This window comes from Prosopis cineraria, unplaced genomic scaffold (genome assembly GCF_029017545.1).
Source record: "Prosopis cineraria cultivar Desert tree isolate PC_DT_omini unplaced genomic scaffold, ASM2901754v1 PC757, whole genome shotgun sequence".
NCBI classification, from domain to species: Eukaryota; Viridiplantae; Streptophyta; class Magnoliopsida; order Fabales; family Fabaceae; genus Prosopis; species Prosopis cineraria.
The window spans coordinates 1-19222 of NW_026556082.1; the positions used below are offsets into that span (position 1 = coordinate 1).

A 19222-nucleotide genomic window follows, 5' to 3' on the forward strand; every position below is an offset into this window, starting at 1 on the left:
AACAAATTAAATACTCTTAACTATTTTATTTCTTGATTTCTCATTGACATAAATCCTTTTGTTTCATCTGCCTTGTGCACTTTGCTTGCTGATAGGCACCGAGATAGTTATTGAGTCATCAGGTGACCCGAATAATCCCTCAAGAAATTGGCGATTTGTGCTTCTGGAGTTGTTGGGTTCTCATTACGGCCGCGATTTGTATGGAGCAGGACATGATCTCTGGAGGTACTCAGTCTTGTTATATTTTGTACGAACTATTTATATAGCGGTTGCTAGAGATTTATGTTAGTGGTTTGTAGGCAATGGTGGCGTTCCGATAAATTTGACCATACGGAAAACGACCCCCTTTGTTGAAGACGAATATATATCTGGCGCTGATGTTGCAGTAGTTGGTGGGTTGACTAGACTCTAGAGTTCTGCGGCATAATGACTGCGATGCAAGAAGCGCCACTCCCATATATCGTGCACAAATTACATACTTGTTTGTGTACTCTGTCTGAATGGAAAACTTATTTCCCATTTTCCATTGACAATTTTGTGATATATTAGTTCTGTAGAGGTGACGCTGTAGATCATAAATCGTGGTTGTGGTAGGAGCTCTAGTGTTCTATGAATGACTTTTAAAAAAAAAAAATTGTTCTTTCCTTTGAAATGAATGGGACCAAATTTAAAAGAAATTTTGGATTTCTTCATTATTGCTGCCATTTTGTTTAAAAAAAATTGCAAATTATGACGTGAACTCGGTCCAACCTGAGATAATTAAAGCGCTTTGGTCTAATGCTAGATCAATGAAACAATGTCACGTGGCAAACAAAATTGAGTATAAAGTGCATCTTACCTAATGGAGATAAGAACGATTGGACCTAAACTTAATATATGTCCTGAGGGTAAGGAGGACATTTTGTCGATTTTAAAAGTTTTTGAGGATTGAGGAGATGTTTGCATTTAATATCTGATGGTGTTTTGAATAGGATTGTTTCAAGTAAGAGAATACACGTAGCTAACTAGAGAGTTTTGGAGTTTTTTTGGGGTACAGTTTGTGAAAGGGTTGTAAATGAAATAAAAAAGACAGAATCACCAGATGCATGACAGCGCACTGAGGCCCTTATGGCAAAAGCCGAAAAAAGGGGGAGGAGTGAAACCAAAAAGAGGCCCGGTCCAAAATACCCAATGAGAGACCCGATTCGACCGCCTAATGGCAACGACTTTCTTGGTAACTTGCGTGATCAGTAGGGCACACGACACTATTCTCATTCGAAGGTGGACGCTGACATCCTGTGTGTTTTGCGCATTAGGTACTCAAGCTCTTCATGATGTTTCTAGATATTTAAGCGTGCCATTTTTAGCATCAGTAGTTAGCGTGCCGAGCGTCTGGCCAAAAATATTATCGTGTCGAACGTGAGTTTGTCTGATGTAGGTCGTATGCTGTTATTAGTTAACAAAGCAATTGCTTTAACTAATTATGAGCATGAAACACGTTTCACGTAGTATATTGCTCGTTGATATGGTTAGGCCCTGACTGATTCAGGGCTTTGTGTACTCTGCTGCAAATTTTACAGCACAAGTGTTTCCGAATGCCTTTTCGTATAAGATATTCTTATGCGTGAGAATCTAAGACAAGGGAGACGGTGGGCACAAGTTGTGTTCAATCTGTCGATGTACGGGTAACTGTTCACATGTCAACCTAAATTTGTTAATTATCAGAATTCTAATAAACTAATCATGTAGTGTTTACCTTCTAAGAGGAGGTAAGGAACATAAAGAGGAGAGATTCGAGCTTAGGTCCCCTTTTTTACAGGTTTGGTAGTTACAGTTATTAGTACTTAATTGGGGTCTATATTTCATTTTCACGCGTCTATGTGCGTGTCAGTTTGTGTGGCTTAACTATTCTTATTTTGAGATGTTTATAGAAAGATTTTGGTTTGGAAATATAACCCAGTCTTTGCATTTAACTTCTGATCTCTATATATTACGTATATTGTCCTGTTTACATATTATATTCTGTAGCGTAATTTCTTATTCCTTTCTCATGTTCCTTTCCCCTCTTTCTCTGTGTGCGATGTCCCAGACAAATAGTTAAGCTATTACACTGGCCACTGTTTTCTGGGCAACTTTCCGGGCTGGAATTGCAGGAAATTCACTTCATTTTTTCCTCTGTTTGGCCTATTTGGCATCATAAGCCTCATATTTTTGTTCTAAATTCTTTCTTGCCTGTCTCTTTCAATCGGTACCATGCTACGCCTTGATTTAGAATCAATCACTTTGCAATTCCTTGGGCCATGCTACAAATTTCTCTGTAATTCCATTTGGCCTCTCATGTTGTTTCCGCCATTCCATACTTTCATTCTCTCTTCTATCAATGCTTCTGGCTTCAATGCTTCCTTCGCAGTTGCCCCTGAAGCTTGCTATTTTAGATTAGAAAAATGCCAGGGATGAGAGGCAGTGATGTTGAAGACCAAAATCCAGAGTCACGAGAGAAGCAGGGTGACCTTGAAAAGCCTACAGATTCTGAAGAGAAGGTAGACTTTGATGGGGAAAATGATGAAGGGGATACCATGGAGGAAGAAGTTGAATATGAAGAAGTAGAGGAGGAGGAGGAGGAGCAGGAGGAAGTGGAAGGGGAAGAGGAGGATGAGGATGGGGGGAGGAAGAGACTGAAGGAGCTGGCAATAGAAATGTTGCGGACATTGAGGATGAACATGAGAAAAGGAAGCTAGCAGACCTTCTTGAACTTCCACCTCATGGATCAGCGGTTTACCTTGGTGGCATTCCTCACAATGCTTCTGAAGAGGATTTGAGGGACTTCTGTCAATCTGTGGGAGATGTATTTGAGGTAAGATAAACAAAGTTCTCCCAAGTTCTTTCTTGACTGTTCATTCAAACTAACGTATTTAGTGCAGGTTAGGATTATAAGGGGAAAAGAATCTGGTGAAACGAAAGTTTATGCTTTTGTGACCTTCAAGACGAAGGAGATGGCTTCTAAGGCTATTGAGAAGCTGAACAAGTCTAAATTTCAGGCGATTTTCTGAACTTAGTTTCCTCTCTCTCTCTCTCTCTCTCTCTCTGTTCATTAGATCTTGGACATAGCTCCCTCTTTTTGTTTTGATTTTTATTTTTCATTTTCCCCCTTATTTTAGAATCTTTTCTTTTGGGCTGACTGCTATTGCCGTAGTGTTTACTTCTGTGTTTTTTGGAACCACCCTCTGATTTAACGTACTTCCGTTCCAGGGAAATGAAATAAAATGCTCAGCATCTAAAGAAAAACGTAGGTTGTTTATTGGTAATATTCCTAGACATTGGACGGAGCAAGATTTGAGGAAGGCTGTTACAGAAATTGGGCCTGGTGTCAATTCTGTTGCTCTGTTGAAGGTCTTTGACACCATTTCCATTGCATATTTTATAATTTCCTTCCCCTTATTGCCATGATTGTGAAGTTTCTGATAGCACTTTGTGCATTGAGCTATTAACCATAGCTGTTTTGGTGTTTCAGGAAACAAAGAATTCAGATCGTAATCGCGGGTTTGCTTTTATTGAGTATTACAATCATGCATGTGCAGAATATTCATGGCAGAAGATGTCCAACCCAAAATTTAAACTTGACGACAATGCTCCGACAGTAAAGTGGGCTGAACCTAAGAATGCTGAATCATCTGCAGCCTCCCAGGTAATCTATTTTGTGCTTATAATTTTAAAATTTATTATGTGATTGCCTTTAGAAATTCCGTGATAAAATTGTTTCTAGGTTATTTTATGTTACTGTTCCTGTCGTCCTACATCTATATAGATGTTCATATTGGATGGTTTCCTTAACAAAGATAATCCCGTTTGTTTTTTACTCTGTCAGAGGTGCACTCATTTTTCTGGTTTAGCAAACTCTTGTATGTTTATATCCCTTCCTTTTTTTTAATGATGCTAATTTTGGCCTCTTGTTGGTTGATGAAAAGACTCAGTTTGCTATTTATATTGTTTTAATGGCCTTCCCACGGAAATTCTTGTCAATTTTAGCCTATCGATGAACTAAGTTATACATACTTCTGAAAGCTGTTTGACTGATGGCTGTTGCTTGATGCAGGTAAAGGCAGTGTATGTAAAGAATCTGCCAGAAAACATTACTCAGGATCGCCTTAAGGAGTTGTTTGAGCATCATGGAAAGATAACAAAAGTGGTACTCCCTCCTGCTAAAGCTGGACATGAAAGGAGCAGATTTGGTTTTGTTTACTTTGCTGAGAGGTCATCTGCCAAGAAGTCGTTGGAGGATGCCGAGAAGTATGAAATTGACGGTACATCTTCTTTCTCCACTCCCTAGTTTTCTCAAACAACAGTGTGGGTGAGGATATTACAATTTTTGGCTTTGACAGGCCAAGTTTTGGAGTGTTCGTTTGCAAAACCACAAGCAGATCAGAAGTCGTCTAGGACACCAGTTTCACAGAACTCAATTGTACTTCCAACTTATCCACCACAACTTGGCTATGGTTTATTTGGAGGTGCCTATGGTGCTTCGGGTTCAGGATGTGGTGCGGCTAGCTTTACACAAGTAAGTTGCACTTTTTCATGCTTTAAGCTTATCTTTGTTGTGTATTACTGACATCTGTGGGTGGATGGGATTTTTATCTTCAAAATACTGTCTCTACCCTTCACCTCAAAAATAAAAACCGATCTCTGCCTGAGTGAACTGCACATCACTAATCAATAAATTATGATCAATTTGGATCAGTGCCCTTTTGATTGGCCCCGTTTGTTTGGCTCTGTATTACTGTTGCTGAGATAGAAGTTACGCCTGATTTTGCAGCCGTTGGTGTATGGTAGGGGAGCGGCTTCTGCTGGTATCGCAATGATGCCTATGCTCTTACCTGATGGAAGGATTGGATATGTATTGTGAGTGTCATTTTCTTGGTTTGGATTCACTTGTTTATTTGGCCGAAGATGTTCAGCTCACTTGTACTCGTTTATAGCAGGGTCTTTCATTAGCTTTGTTTCTTGTTCAGCAAATTGATTATAATGGAGATTCCTTGTTTCTGGCTGTAGGCAACAGTCAGGATTGCAACAGCATTCTGGTGCATCGCCATCCCGTGGTGGCAGGAGAGGTGGCAGCTCCAGTGGTGGGAGACGCGGTGATGATAAGAATTGGAGCCGATATCATCCCTACTAACATGATTAACTTCCCTTCTACGAACTTGAGGCTTCCCTACTGGTTTCCTCCTCCACTGGAAAACTCAACTTGTTGCAGGCTGATCAAAATTTAGCTCTGGTCTGTAGCAATTCCATACATGTATGTTTTTCTCGGGGTAAATATTAACTTCTAACTTCTTCATTTTTGCTCGCAACGGCTGTAAGGAAAAAATAGAACTGAACAATGTGCGGGATGATCTGAGACTACTATTGACAGGGTTAAGGGTGTCTTTTGATCATTAAGCCGAAATTATGTTTTTTTTTTTTTACAACTTTAAAAACTACTACATTTTTTATTATATGTTGTTGAAGTTAAATTTAGGCAAAAAAATAATTTTTAATTCTCAAATTTTCTTTCAATTATCGATTCTGGCTTTTGAATTTTGACTTGAAATGTAAGTTAAGAATTTATGGAAGTTGGGTTATTTCAAGTCAAGAAATTATTAATTATTCTGAATCAAAATTAAAAAACTAAACTAATAATTCAAGAAAATTTAAGTGATAAAAATTATATTTTCTTTAAATTATATATATAAATATATATATATATATATATAGATGAATAGATAGCAAAATGACAATTAAGTTTCAACATTTCAACTAAAATTTTTACAGATAATTGTAAATACAGAACTTGTAAACCTATCATAATTTACAATTGAAATTATTGTATTTGCAACTATCTAAATTAAGAATTTTTGGGAAATTATTTGTCATTAAATTTAAATTTTAGGACATAACTATTATTCTCTTTATATTTATAACCATAAAATTGAAACGAAAATAAAACAAAATATAAGAAAACAACTTAAGAGACTACTCAGTTTCAATGGCGTCCAGCGGTTGAATGGACTTGGCTTGGCTCCGCTGACACACTGTAGCTTAACTACATTTTGGTTATTTTTATTTTATATTTATTGAAATAAAAAATAATTTTTTTAATAAATGTAATTACAATTGTTCAAGTTTAATATAAATGATCTAAATTTAATATTTAAAATTTTATTATTTTTACGAATTGATTATCTAAATATATTTGGGATAGCGTGGATTTAATATTACATTTTTTTATAATTTTATAAATTTTAATATTAAATTTATATCATTAATACTAAATCTAAACTGCCCAAACTGATAATTAAATTTATTAAAAAAATTTTAAAATTTAGATTATCAATATTAAATCTAAATGATTAGATTTATTACATTTTTTATAAGTATAAATCATTCATATTAAATCTGAATTGTTTGGACATATGATCATATTTATTAAAAAATTTTAATAATTTTTATTTTGATAAATATAAAATAAAAAAAATAAAACATTAAATCTTCAGATTTTTTCCAAAAGGCAGAAGAGCTGCGGAGGCGGGGAGTGTCAGCGGAGCAAAGTCAAGTTACTCAGAAACTGCTATTATATGACGTGTGAACAAAATCGTTCAAGAGATTTAAGTTTCTTGTTCAGGTTTGGACTGAGAGAATACATAAAAATTAGTTTGTTTTTTGGGCCAACAAAACTAGAGTCTAAATTGCAATGGCGCATTTAGATATAGAAATTAAGAGTGTTCACACAAAAGGATGGAACCAAAACACTCTTATTTTATGTCCCGTCTCAAAAAATTATTAAAACTGAATTTTTATCCTTCGTTTCATTAAGAATTAGGATGAAATCAGGATAAAATTAGAACATCCTACTGTCCTGATAAAGCAAACAATATTGGAGAAAAGTCTAAATAAAACTTTCTCTATTAAAAAATTTAAGGCATTTTTTGAAGAATTGGATGTTAAAAATGTAAGACAATTTAAGTCCTTCGAAGTGTAATTATTACCTTTTTTTTTAAAGTGTCCCTATTAATAATAATTTTATATTTATAATAGGGTGTTTAATAGAGGTAAATATGAAAAGAATCAAAAGATAGAATTAGTTTGACAATAGGTAACTACTTTATTGAGAGTGAGATTCGATTGGAAATGCTTTACATTTTTGAACGGAGCAAGTAACATTTATTAATTAAAATTTTAAATCACATAACTTATTAAGTTTAAAACTAAAACAATATAAGTACATAAATCATAACAATTATTGAATTATATCAATCACAACTATAAATGTACAAATTAAAGTCAAGTATACATGATACATAACACATTATAATAGTACTTATAAGTGATTTATAGGCTATAAGAGCAACAACGACAAACAAGCCTGACACAACATCAAGTTATTGTTCTTTTTCTTTATTTGAAATATGTTAAGCTAGAGATTGTTTTTAAAATAAGACAAGAAATACGATATAAATAAAAATTATTAAATAGGTAGATATAAGAATAAATTATATTAAAATAATTAATATATTATAAAAAAGATATTATTATTAATATAAAAAAATTTAATTTTAAATAAGAATAACAAGTATTGAAACTATAATTAATATAAATATAAATTATATTAATATATTTGATGTATATTTTTTTAAAAAAATAATATATATACATATATGTGTGTGTATCTATATAATATTCAGGTTGAGATATCCTGTGAGTAATTTCAGATCCCATTCCGTTTTAAACTACTTTATTATCCCGTCCTGCAAAGTTCAGTCTCGATTATCTTTGGGTCAGGACCCATCCTAATATGACTAAAACAAAATTAAATCAATCAGAACAAGTACAAGGTGAACATTCTTAATAAAAACGTCATAAAATGCAACCGGAACAAAGAGAATGCATTAATGCGGAAGAACAATGTGCGTACATGATAACTAGACAAGGTAAAAAAGAGTATGCCAACCAACAGTGAAAGACGCTTGAGCTTCAGGAAACCGAGTCTCCATTAGCAAATAGCACTGATAAGATCAACGGAAAATCTGGAAACTACTTATATAAGCTCTATACGGACATCATCTAAATCTGAAGAACAGCTTGATGACCACTTAACCATCAAAAAAGGTCAAGCATAGCTGGCGCGGATCAACGGTAAAATGCAAGCTGGACCCACCATGTTTTTTAGCAAATACTCATACACGAGACTGATATACTGTAGAAAGAAACGAGAACAGCTAAGAGTCAAAAATCAAGTAACATTGCAGTCCCTGACATCTTTTCTTCAACTTAAAAATATAAGTTGGCTGCGCTCAGACAACAAGGCTTTCCAGGCGGATTGTGCGCCATTTACTTGTGCAACTTTGATGCCGCCATCATCATCCATAATGCCCTCAACAGTCCTCCCGGACTTGGTTCTCCGTCGTTATTTCTCGTATGGTTTTCACTTTTCAGCTTTGTGTTTTGCATGAAGAAAGTTTCTTATTAAAACCAGCCTTCAAAGCTTTCGTTCTAACATTATATACATTACACGGATTTTAAACAGGAATCTTGCAGCACTTCTGAAGGCTAAATACAAGCGAATTGACTTGCTTTGAGTCTAAATTAGTACCGAAAATTTACAGATGACCTTTGATCAAGGTCATCAAATCGATTAAGACCTGTTTCAAGGTTTACCATCTCACATCAGTCCTCCATCATTTTGGATAAAAATAACCACCTCTCTTATACAGACATCAATCACGATCATATTACACCATATAGAATTGTCAGGAACAAAATACTGAATTGGAAACAGACAAGAAGTTTGCAGTTAAAATGTCGGGAGAGAGCATTAATAATCGAATACAACTTGAAATTAATACCAACACATGAAACCTAAAGTAAATATGCATAAATATCAAAACATGTATCCAAGTTATTGTAAGTGATTGAGATTTAGTCATAATCAAGTCTATACATATACTTTTGGACATACTAATTTCATTGATACTCCTCATGTGAAGGCTGAGAAGTCCTTTGGTGGTTCGATCCAAATGTTCTCAAAAGGGTCTTGTTCTCCCCAGTCATGATACTGCTTATGAGGATAGTATCTACAGTCATCAAGAGAGAATGATATGCAGCGTTTTCCATAAAAACGAACTTTAGAGAAGTAGACGTGGTTTCTCATTATTCCAGGGAGATCAGTCCTTGAATGAGATGACAGGAAGCTAGCAAAAAGAGTTACTCCCTCAAGTGTTTTCATCTCTTCCCACTCCAGAAGTTCCCGATCTAACTTAAAAATAATTGGGTTTTCACTAGAACAAGTATAGATAACTATTATATCTCCTTGGTGCTCTGTCATAAATTTCCCCTTCCACCAATTTTTGGCAAAGAATTTCTCTGGGCATTTGGGTGGAGGTACCGATAGAACATTCCATGTACATTCACCTGGGTCAAAAACCCCTAGCCAACCTGTAAGGCTCAGACAATAAAAAAGTCCATCACAATAGACAAGCTTATTCCAAATGCTACTGACAAAGGGCAAACGGTTCTGGTAATTGACAGTAGTCCATTCTGTTGCCCCAGGAAAACAAGTGCTAATAGCCACAACGGTAGGACTAACATGCTTAACAGTAAACAGAACACAGCTGGGAGATGTTGGAGCACAGGAAAAGGCAACTATCTGGTATGTCATCTCAAATCTTGGCAGTTTGATTATCTCCCGTGAAAAAGGATTAAAGAAAAACACCCGGTGTGTTCTGGGTCGGTAAAGTAGTAACCAACCATCTTTTGTATAACACACTCTAGAGCCAGTTAACTCTGGCAACTCAAGGGAATGGGTCTTGCGCTGCACAGGGTCATAGAAATCATACCAGCTGCCAAATTTTGGAAAGTACATGAGCCATGGGGATTGATTCACAACACGAACAGCGGTAGCAACAGAATGCCAACTCTTGCAAACGGCAGACGCATGTACATTATCTTCTAGGGCCAGCTGGGACAAAATCAATTCTAAGAGATGCGCAGGAAGATCAGACCAATTTTGCAGCTCCAAATGTTCGTTTTTCACCTCATTTGCTGCTCTTCTGTTGTCTGCAATAGTATCACTTAACCTAAAGAATACAATTGCCGATCAGTGACAGATTAAAAATAGAACAGATTCAGTGAATATCCTTAGATACAACAAGCATAAAACTACTAAAACCTAGATTCAAACAGTTCTCCACCCAACAAAGATGCAGATAAAGATGAATCTCGTTTTTTTTTTTTTAATACAGTATCTACTATATCATGTTAATATTACTTAATTAATAGTACCAATCCTTTTTATTACGTTGTTGTATACAAGGGTAACTCCGCCTATGTTTATAGCCGGTCCCAAGCCCGGGTAAAGGAGGAGGGTTGTGTTAGGCCATCAACAGCCAATGTAAAAATTTGTTGAATCTATCATGAACATGGACAATAGACGTTATAATGTTAATGCTAGGTCGTTGCCCGTAAGTAACGCGCTGCATGGCTCGAGTACAGTGATAAGTGAGTTAGAGCCGCTGCATCGGCGCCCGGATGTAGTGTTAAATGAGCAAGGGCTACCGCGTCATTTTGGACGCACGCGGCTAAAGAAGTTAGTCCATAAGAGCAAAATTAGATTTGGTACTTGGAATGTTGGGACATTAAATTGTAAATCTGTAGAGGTTGTAGGGGTTATGATTCAAAGGAAAATCAATATCCTTTGCTTGCAAGAAACAAAATGGCGTGGAGAAGAAGCTAAGGATATTCAAGGTTTCAAACTTTGGTATACAGGAAAAGTAAGTGCACGCAATGGAGTAGGCATCATTATAGATAAGGAGTGGAAGAAGAACGTTGTAGAAGTTAGCAGAATTGGAGACAGAATTATTTCTTTAAAAATGATAATTGGACGTGAGACTGTTAATATTGTTAGCGCTTATGCGCCGCAAGTCGGGATAGAAGCCAGTCTTAAGGAATTATTTTGGGAGGATCTGGAGGGGTTGATTCGACACATACCACAGAGTGAAAAGATTTTTATTGGAGGAGACTTTAATGGGCATGTCGGGAGGGAAGCTGGTCAGTATGCGAGGGTGCATGGTGGTTTTGGTTTTGGAGAGCTAAACAATGAAGGGCAAACTCTTCTTGATTTCTCATTGGCGTATGATTTTAAGATTGCCAACACTTGTTTCAAGAAGAGAGATGAGCATCTCATCACCTACAAAAGTGGAGCCTCAAGGTCGCAGATTGATTTTCTTTTGGTTAGGAACACAGATAGAAAACTTTGTAAAAATTGTAAGGTGATCCCTGGAGATGCTGTAACGACACAACATAGGGTCCTAGTCCTTGATGTGTGTATTATGAGTAAAATCCAAAAACGTCGACAAGTAGTAACACCAAGGATTAGGTGGTGGCAATTAAAAGGTGAGAAGCAAGATATTTTCAAGCGAAATCTTTTGGATAAAGGAATTTGGGATTCTCAGGGAAGTGCTAACATCATATGGGAGGATATGGCTAAAAAGATACGGGAGGTTGCAAAAGTAGTTTTGGGAGAATCGAAAGGTCTGGTCCGAGAGATAAGGAGTCTTGGTGGTGGAATAATAGTGTACAGGACAAAATCAAGTATAAGAAGAACTGTTTTAAAGCCATACATTTGTGTAACAATGAGGAAAATTGGGAGAGGTACCGTATGGCTAAGAAGGAAACTAAGAGAGCTGTGGGTGAAGCTCGTTCTAAAGCTTTTGAAGAATTTTATAAGAACCTTGAGACGAAGGAAGGAGAGCAAAATATTTATAAGATTGCCAAGAGTAGGGAAAGAAAATCAAGAGATCTAGAACAGGTAAGGTGTATTAAGGATGAAGAGGGAAGAATTTTAGTTACAGATGATGAAATTAAAAATAGATGGGAGACTTATTTTTCTAAACTTTTCAATGATGGAGAGGATTCATCTAGTAACTTGGAGGATTTAGTAACTGGTGAAGGAGAACAAAATTTGTCATTCTATCGAAAAATACGTGATAAGGAGGTAAAGGAAGCTCTTAAGAAAATGGCAAATGGTAGAGCTAACGGACCTGATTGTATATCTATCGAAGCGTGGAAATGTTTAGGTGAAGAAGGGGTGAGATGGTTAACTAAGTTATTTAATGTGATTTTACGGTCCAAGAAAATGCCTGATGAGTGGAGGAGAAGTACATTAATTCCTATTTATAAAAATAAAGGAGATATTCAGAATTGTACTAACTATAGAGGGATTAAACTCATGAGCCACACAATGAAATTGTGGGAGAAAGTAATTGAGCACAGGTTGAGATTGGAGACAAGTATTTCTGAGAATCAATTTGGTTTTATGCCAGGTAGATCAACTACAGAGGCGATTTATCTACTAAGGGGATTAATGGAAAAGTATCGTTGTAAAGATAAAGATCTACACATGGTTTTTATTGATTTGGAAAAAGCTTATGACCGTATACCAAGAGAAGTGCTTTGGAAAGCGTTGGAAAAAAAGGGAGTACGGATTGCTTATATTAAAGCCATACAAGATATGTATGAGGGGGTAAAAACTAGTATAAGAACGCCTAGTGGTCAAACAAAGGATTTTCCTATAAAGATTGGGCTACATCAGGGATCATCTCTGAGTCCTTATTTGTTCAACTTGATTTTAAATGTTTTGACGGAACATATTCAAGAGGAAATCCCGAAATGTATGCTCTTCGCGGATGATATAGTTCTTATAGCAGAGACAAGAGAAGAGGTTAATTGCAAACTTGAGTTATGGAGGAGGACATTGGAGTCGAAAGGTTTTCGTCTGAGTAGAAGTAAGACGGAATATTTATATTGTAAATTGATAAAGGACTATTCGAAAATAATTTGGAAGTGAAATTGGGAGATCAAATTATACCTCAAGTGGAAAAGTTTAGATATTTGGGAGCCATTATCCAAATGATGGCGAAATCAGTGGAGATATTTCACATAGAATTCAAGCTGGGTGGTTTAATTGGAGAAAAGCTAAAGGAGTTATTTGTGACCGTAAGGTGCCTAATAAACTTAAAGGAAAGTTTTATCGTACTGCTATCAGACCGGCAATGTTATATAGTAGTGAATGTTGGGCTCTAACGGGACAGCAAGAGCATAAAGTTGGAGTAGCAGAGATGAGAATGTTACGATGGATGTGCGGACATACACGTAAAGATAAAATTCGAAATGAGCACATACGTGAAAAAGTGAGGGTGGCACCTATTGAGGAAAAAATGGTAGAAAATCGGTTGAGATGGTTTGGGCATGTACAAAGAAGACCAAGGGAGGCACCAGTGAGAAGAGTGGAACATATAACTTTGAGTCCGATTAAGAGAGGTAGAGGAAGGCCTAAGAGAACACTCTTGGAAGTTGTTGAACGTGATCTCTTAATTAATAATTTCTAAAAGCTTAATAAATGATAGAGCACAATGGCGTCTTGCAATCCATGTAGCCGACCCCACCTAGTGGGATAAAGGCTTGTTGTTGTTGTTGTTGTTGTTGTTTTGTATACAAGGGTATGAGTCATTTCATATCATGTCCTCTCTCTCTCTTGTCCACCTAAAGATTCTGTACACCAAACATAAGCTTAAAGCTCATCATATGATCTAGAAGAACGCTAATAATACAACGTCAGGAAGAGGAGTAAATGACACTAACACATCTCCAAATCAACGGTTTAGCTAACTCCAACATTTAAATTCACGAAAACAAAGGCTAGAGTAAGGTTTAAATGATACTAAACGGGAAAAGAACAAAACATAATACCATCTAAGAATCACTATTACTTGTAAGGGTTAAATGTACAGGGCCTGAAGCCATTCCAGTTTAGTAAAAGCTAAGCACAATAATAGTTAATTGTTTAGAAGATACATCATAGTTACAAAGACTTCAATAATCAATAATTCAAACTGCAGCAACCCATTCGTGAACAAAAATTTCAGAATTTAGCAATGATCTAAATTATAAACCCTAGAGCAGTCACGATCATAAACTAAGTCCATTTCAAGATGAAGTCATGCGCCAAATTTATGAAATTCAGACTCAAAAACAATAATTTAACAAAAGTAAACGGGCAGCCCCAACAAATCCATACTGATCCAGCACTGAATTCTCAGATAAATATATCCTAATAACAAGGAAAATTAATTTTTCAACTAAATAAAGCAGTGCTTACGATTTCAACTTCCTCCTCCTTTTCCCCGACATTATGCGAACTGAATTAGCCAACGAAGTTGCTCTCAAGACAAGGAGTGTTAGAGAGAGAACGAGAGAGAACGCGCAGAGAGGTAAAGACTCGAGAACTGGGATTCCACGGAGAAGGCATGTATTAAGAGGCGAGAGAAGTGACGGTAGCACGTGCGAACTAGGGCGGATATTATATTATATTATATATATTATATATATATATATATATATAATATTCTAATTATAATGTGAAGTTCGACGAAAAACTCTTACATTTCATGAGTGGCAAGTATATTTCATTCTTTGACTTTCAAATGTACGAGACAAAGTTGTTCAGGCCAAAAAAAAAAAAAAACAGAGAGAGTGACAAAGTTGTCTTTAGTGTATGAGAATGAGACTCACACTACCAGCAAATAATAAAAAGATTGAGAGAGAAAAGAATAATCTTATTATCATAATAATTAACTACTGACTTACATAATAAGTTATAAAACAAATGAAAATGCCCCACATCCAGGAGATTGTTGATTTACCTAAACATCTGCACATAGCATGAAATTTATTAAAAGCCATGTCAATCAAAATCATGAACAATGTAAATTCCCTGGCCTAGATAAAATCCATCATTATAAAGAAATGCGAAAAATTATAAAAAAAATGCTTCTCATCAACAAAGGGACTTGCCGTGAATTGAAGCCTTGTCTTCTCTCATGCACTAGGGAATAACAAAAATTTGGTGGAAATTATTTCTATTGCAAGACCAAGAGTGTATTTGGATAACCCACTTTTAATATTTGAGAAGTATTATCTCACTTTTAGGATAAAAGTATATCCTAAAAATGTTTTGAAAATATTACTGAAAGTAATTTTAAGATGCAAGATGAAACTTTTAAAAAGTAAATTTGAAAAATAAGGTATAATTTAATTATGATATCTTAAGTATAATCTATTATTCTTTTATATAAAAAATATTTCTAATTCATTGAGAATATAATAATGATTAAAATAATAATAATTAAATATTAAGTTATTAGCATTATATTGAATAATTAATCATCTTAATTTTTAATATTAATGTATATCCAACTATGTATAAAATTTTTGTCCCATAAATCAAATTTGTGTTTTATACTTGTATTATTTAATATATTAAATTTTATGTTATTTAAAGTTTTATCAACTAATAAAGATTTGTCCAGTTGGTTAAATTTTTTGAATAAAAAAATCATATATATTTTTTGAATCATGTTATTTTTCAATATTAATGTATGTCAAATTATTTATTATATAATTTTTCAACATATCAAATTTTATATTTTTATTCTTATTATTTTATATTAAATTTTGTGTCAATTTAATTTTTTTCACATTTTTTAATCATTTCTAATATATTATATTTATATAAAAAAATTATAAATTATTAAATTAATATCCTTTTTTGTCATTGTATGTATATTCAAAACACATTTTAAAAATATAAATCAACATTAATTCAAATAATTTTCATTTTATCAAATTTACTTTTAAAAAAATGTCTCCAACCATAAATTTCATTACAATTGACTTTTTTTAATTAACTTTTATTAAGTGAACTTTTAGTTAATGAACTTTTAACAAATAAAAAATAAAAAACACACCAAGAGTTTTGTCATGGCAATCATTGGATGTTCTTTAGTAATATTCTTCCTCTATCAAATCTTCAATTGCATCACTTCTATTGTCAAGGATCAAAGATGGAGCTTAAGCGTGGCTAAAAAATAGTTAGTTGAGTCATAGTATTAGGAAATAAAATACTTTATTTGCTCCAACATCTCAATTATCAATACATAAGTTTAAATATTGTGAGGGTGCTAGAATATTTGTTATATTCTTTAATTTTGTTATTTTACATTGATGTACTTAATTGAGTGGTTGTTTCAATTTCAATTGTGTCGCTGGATTTTATCAATGCCTTGATAAACTGTGGCTATAGTGGTGGTCAATGGTCAATTCTGGGGATGGTTAGCGGCACATTGCGGTGAAAAGAAAGACGAATTTGTTTTTTTTTAAAGGAAGTTTTGGAATTTCCATGGTATAAATATACACATTAAATACATGTACATATCTAACATACTTTTAAATAATCACCTTGACCTTTCTTCCATTTCCATTTTCACTTGCCCTAAATACTCTTTCAATATGCTCCCTCCATTTTTATTTGTAAGAGAAAAAAACTATATCACACAATTTAAAAATATCAGTTAATTATATTAATTGTGTCTAAAAGTAAAAAAATAAGACTACAATACCCTTCATTAATTATGTTATTCAAACTTTCATTAATTGTTTCTTATAATTATGAATCATAAAATTAGGAGGTATAATTTAAAAAGTTTGTAATAAATGCTTATTAAAAAAATATAATTTTTCTTATATAAAAAAATAAGTTAAAAGTAATAATTTTTTTTACAAATAAAAATGGAGGGAGTATCAAATAAGACAAGATGAAATCCACTAAAGTTTAGGTAACTTTTCCTTTTCACTTGTGTGCCCATCCTTTGGTGAATTACAATGTGAGAGCATCACCCTCCAGTTACGAGTAGCATATCCTCTTTTTCTAATGAATGCAAGCAAGCATAGCAAAGAAAACATCCAAGCAAGATTATTTCATCGATCTTTTTAATCTTTCAAGGCAGGCCTACTATGTAATAGTGCATTGTATTTACCTTCTTAATATGCCATAGTACATATCTGTAGACTTGTGTATACCTATATCTCTGATTCACGAAGTTACTTACCAGGATATATGTAATGCACAGTGTCCATTTAGTATTTGATGCTCTTTTTTACTTTTTTTTTTCCTTATGCTGGTTGGTACTTGTTACTATAGTGGCGAGCTCTTTTTATTATAGCTAAATGCTACCCGAAAACTTTTCTTACTAAATATATTTTATCTATTGACTATTGCCTTCTTTAATTTAAGTAGATAACCAGTTTTGCACCACCTATAAACTTTTCTTCGGCACAGAGCTGAATTTTTATGGTAACTGTTATGTGAGCCCCTTTGAACTGAAATCAACCATGTAACCATAGCCTATTCACATGACCTTGCTTGATGTGTTTTACTTAGTAGACGTATTTCTTTAAGCTTAATGGATATTTGTACATGTGGAAATACCGCCAAAGTTTAGTCTGGAAATTTTATAATTTCTTTTCTACATACACTGCTTTTGATCATGCAATGTGTAGATTGGAATATCCTTAAAATCTAAACCCAATTAATTAAGTTTAATGAGGGTAATTAAGTAAATTAATGTGGTGTGTGGCCAAGGAAATCTAATTTTTGTAATTGGTTATGATTTCAACCCTAAATGCGGGTCCAAAGTGAAGTCGAGTCATTCGAGTATCAAAAGGTGATAAAGAATTGAAGAAAGGTTTTTTATGCCACATGTTGTGGCACGAGGAGTGTCCACCATGGCACATAGAAGCAACCAACATGAATTAGGCCTCTTTGTACTATGCGCCACGGTGGGAAACTGCGTGCACCACGATGCATAGCCAAAATTTTGATTAAATCAGTGCATGTCTGTTTGAAAATGCCTTCCTTTAACTTTATAATCCCCAAAACCAAATGAAATAGCTTCAAAATGCTCGTACTAATTTGCTGAAATCCAGCCGGCACTAAACAAAGTAGCTCGATACTAATAACAGGAATTGAAAGCTACTGAGGAGAAAGGGAAGACGAAAGGCACAAGATTTGCTCTACCAGGGCATGAACTTAGGGATCATTAGAGATATTTTGAAACTTTCCAACACTCAAGGTAAGTACATTATACTTTCCTCTTCCCTTTTCTTACATTTTTATGAAGATTAAAGTTAAGGTTTGAGTTAGGAAAATGATTTTTTATCCATATGATCTATAAGTCCAAACCTAATGGCTAAGACATGAATAATGAGAGTAATTTTAAGTGTTTAAACCTCACATTTATAGTTTTATGGGTTGATGATTGTTGAGGACCATTAATACCCAAAAATAGCAATAAATAAGGTTGTTGAGAGTATTTAATGGATCATTAATGACAATGTGGGTTATTGAAACCTAGTAAACCCATTAGGTATAATTAGGAGTGAGTTTATGGCTTTGATGAAAGGGAGTATATAAAGTTATAACATTGGAAATTTGCCCAAAAATAGAGTAATGATGTTATCCTTATGAAATGATTGTAGATTAACTCAATTGACACCGTTCAAGTTTGAGAAGAAGTTTTAGAAGTTGGTATTTCAAGGGATAAACTTTTGACTCTCAAAGGTTGAGGTAACCGAAGAAAATCTAGTTTGTATAGTTGAATATTAATTAATTATTTATTGAATTTATTGGTTTGATACAAGTTTGGCATTTTGAATATCCATTGATGCAAATTTGGCATGGCTTGAAATTGTGTGGAATTGTTGAAAACAATGTGCATGTTTATACATGTGTGAATAATGATGATGATTGAGAGTATGAAACTATGTGTTTAATGGTATATGGAGTATAGTGGAGAAAGAGAATTTAATAAATATGATATGATGGGATTAATGTGTATTAAATGGCATATAACTTATTATGTGCATAGCATAATTATTGACGAGAGTTCACCTAAAGAGAAGAGTAGATTGGTAAATTGACATGGGATTTATAGCTTGCCGTTGAAATTGAAAGCTTGCCTTTGCACTAACTGTTGGAATCGAGAGGTAGTCATTGTCACATAGTTGATTTGAGACTATTTCACTTGTTCTTTGAGAGACTTGAACCTAATTAGGCTCCAACGATTCATGAGGAGGCTAGATTAATGGTATGACACCCCATAATTGTTAATATTGGGAAAAATTGCAGTACATAAGTGAGTAAGTTAACCCTGGCCCAATAACTCCTCACAAATAAAAAGCTGGGTTAATTTGAATTACGAACGTAGCTATTAATAGCTATCAGTTTCATATCGAAGGTAACAAAAGGGTATAAGACTGGCATTGATCATGCATTTAGTTTCGGCTACATGATTGTTATTATTGTGGTCCGACGTGTTTT

General features: G+C 34.3%; 1 protein-coding gene, 1 long non-coding RNA gene and 1 pseudogene across 2 annotated transcripts; 2 read left to right on the plus strand and 1 right to left on the minus strand.

Annotated features, from left to right (window-relative positions):
• The first annotated feature begins 111 nt into the window (after positions 1-111).
• LOC129298258 (uncharacterized) lies at positions 112-677 on the plus strand. The gene is made up of 2 exons (XR_008590322.1): positions 112-225; positions 300-677. It is a non-coding gene; the product is annotated as an uncharacterized LOC129298258 (long non-coding RNA).
• Positions 678-2008: 1331 nt separating this feature from the next.
• On the plus strand, positions 2009-5529 carry LOC129298260 (heterogeneous nuclear ribonucleoprotein Q-like; annotated as a pseudogene).
• A 3186-nt stretch (positions 5530-8715) lies between these two features.
• LOC129298259 (F-box/kelch-repeat protein At1g57790-like) lies at positions 8716-14322 on the minus strand. The gene is made up of 2 exons (XM_054936642.1): positions 14165-14322; positions 8716-10085 (listed from the first exon to the last, which is right to left on the minus strand). Exons 1-2 carry the CDS (start codon positions 14194-14196, stop codon positions 8987-8989), a joined length of 1131 nt encoding a protein of 376 aa, XP_054792617.1. The 5' UTR covers positions 14197-14322; the 3' UTR covers positions 8716-8986.
• Between the last annotated feature and the right edge of the window lie 4900 nt (positions 14323-19222).

Bases quoted from the DNA above. Each gene is read 5' to 3' on its own strand.
- LOC129298259 (XM_054936642.1), bottom strand. From the start codon at position 14,196: ATGTCGGGGAAAAGGAGGAGGAAGTTGAAATC. The intron at 10,086-14,164 runs GTAAGCACTGCT...TGTATTCTTTAG, and splicing joins AGGAGGAGGAAGTTGAAATC to GTTAAGTGATACTATTGCAG.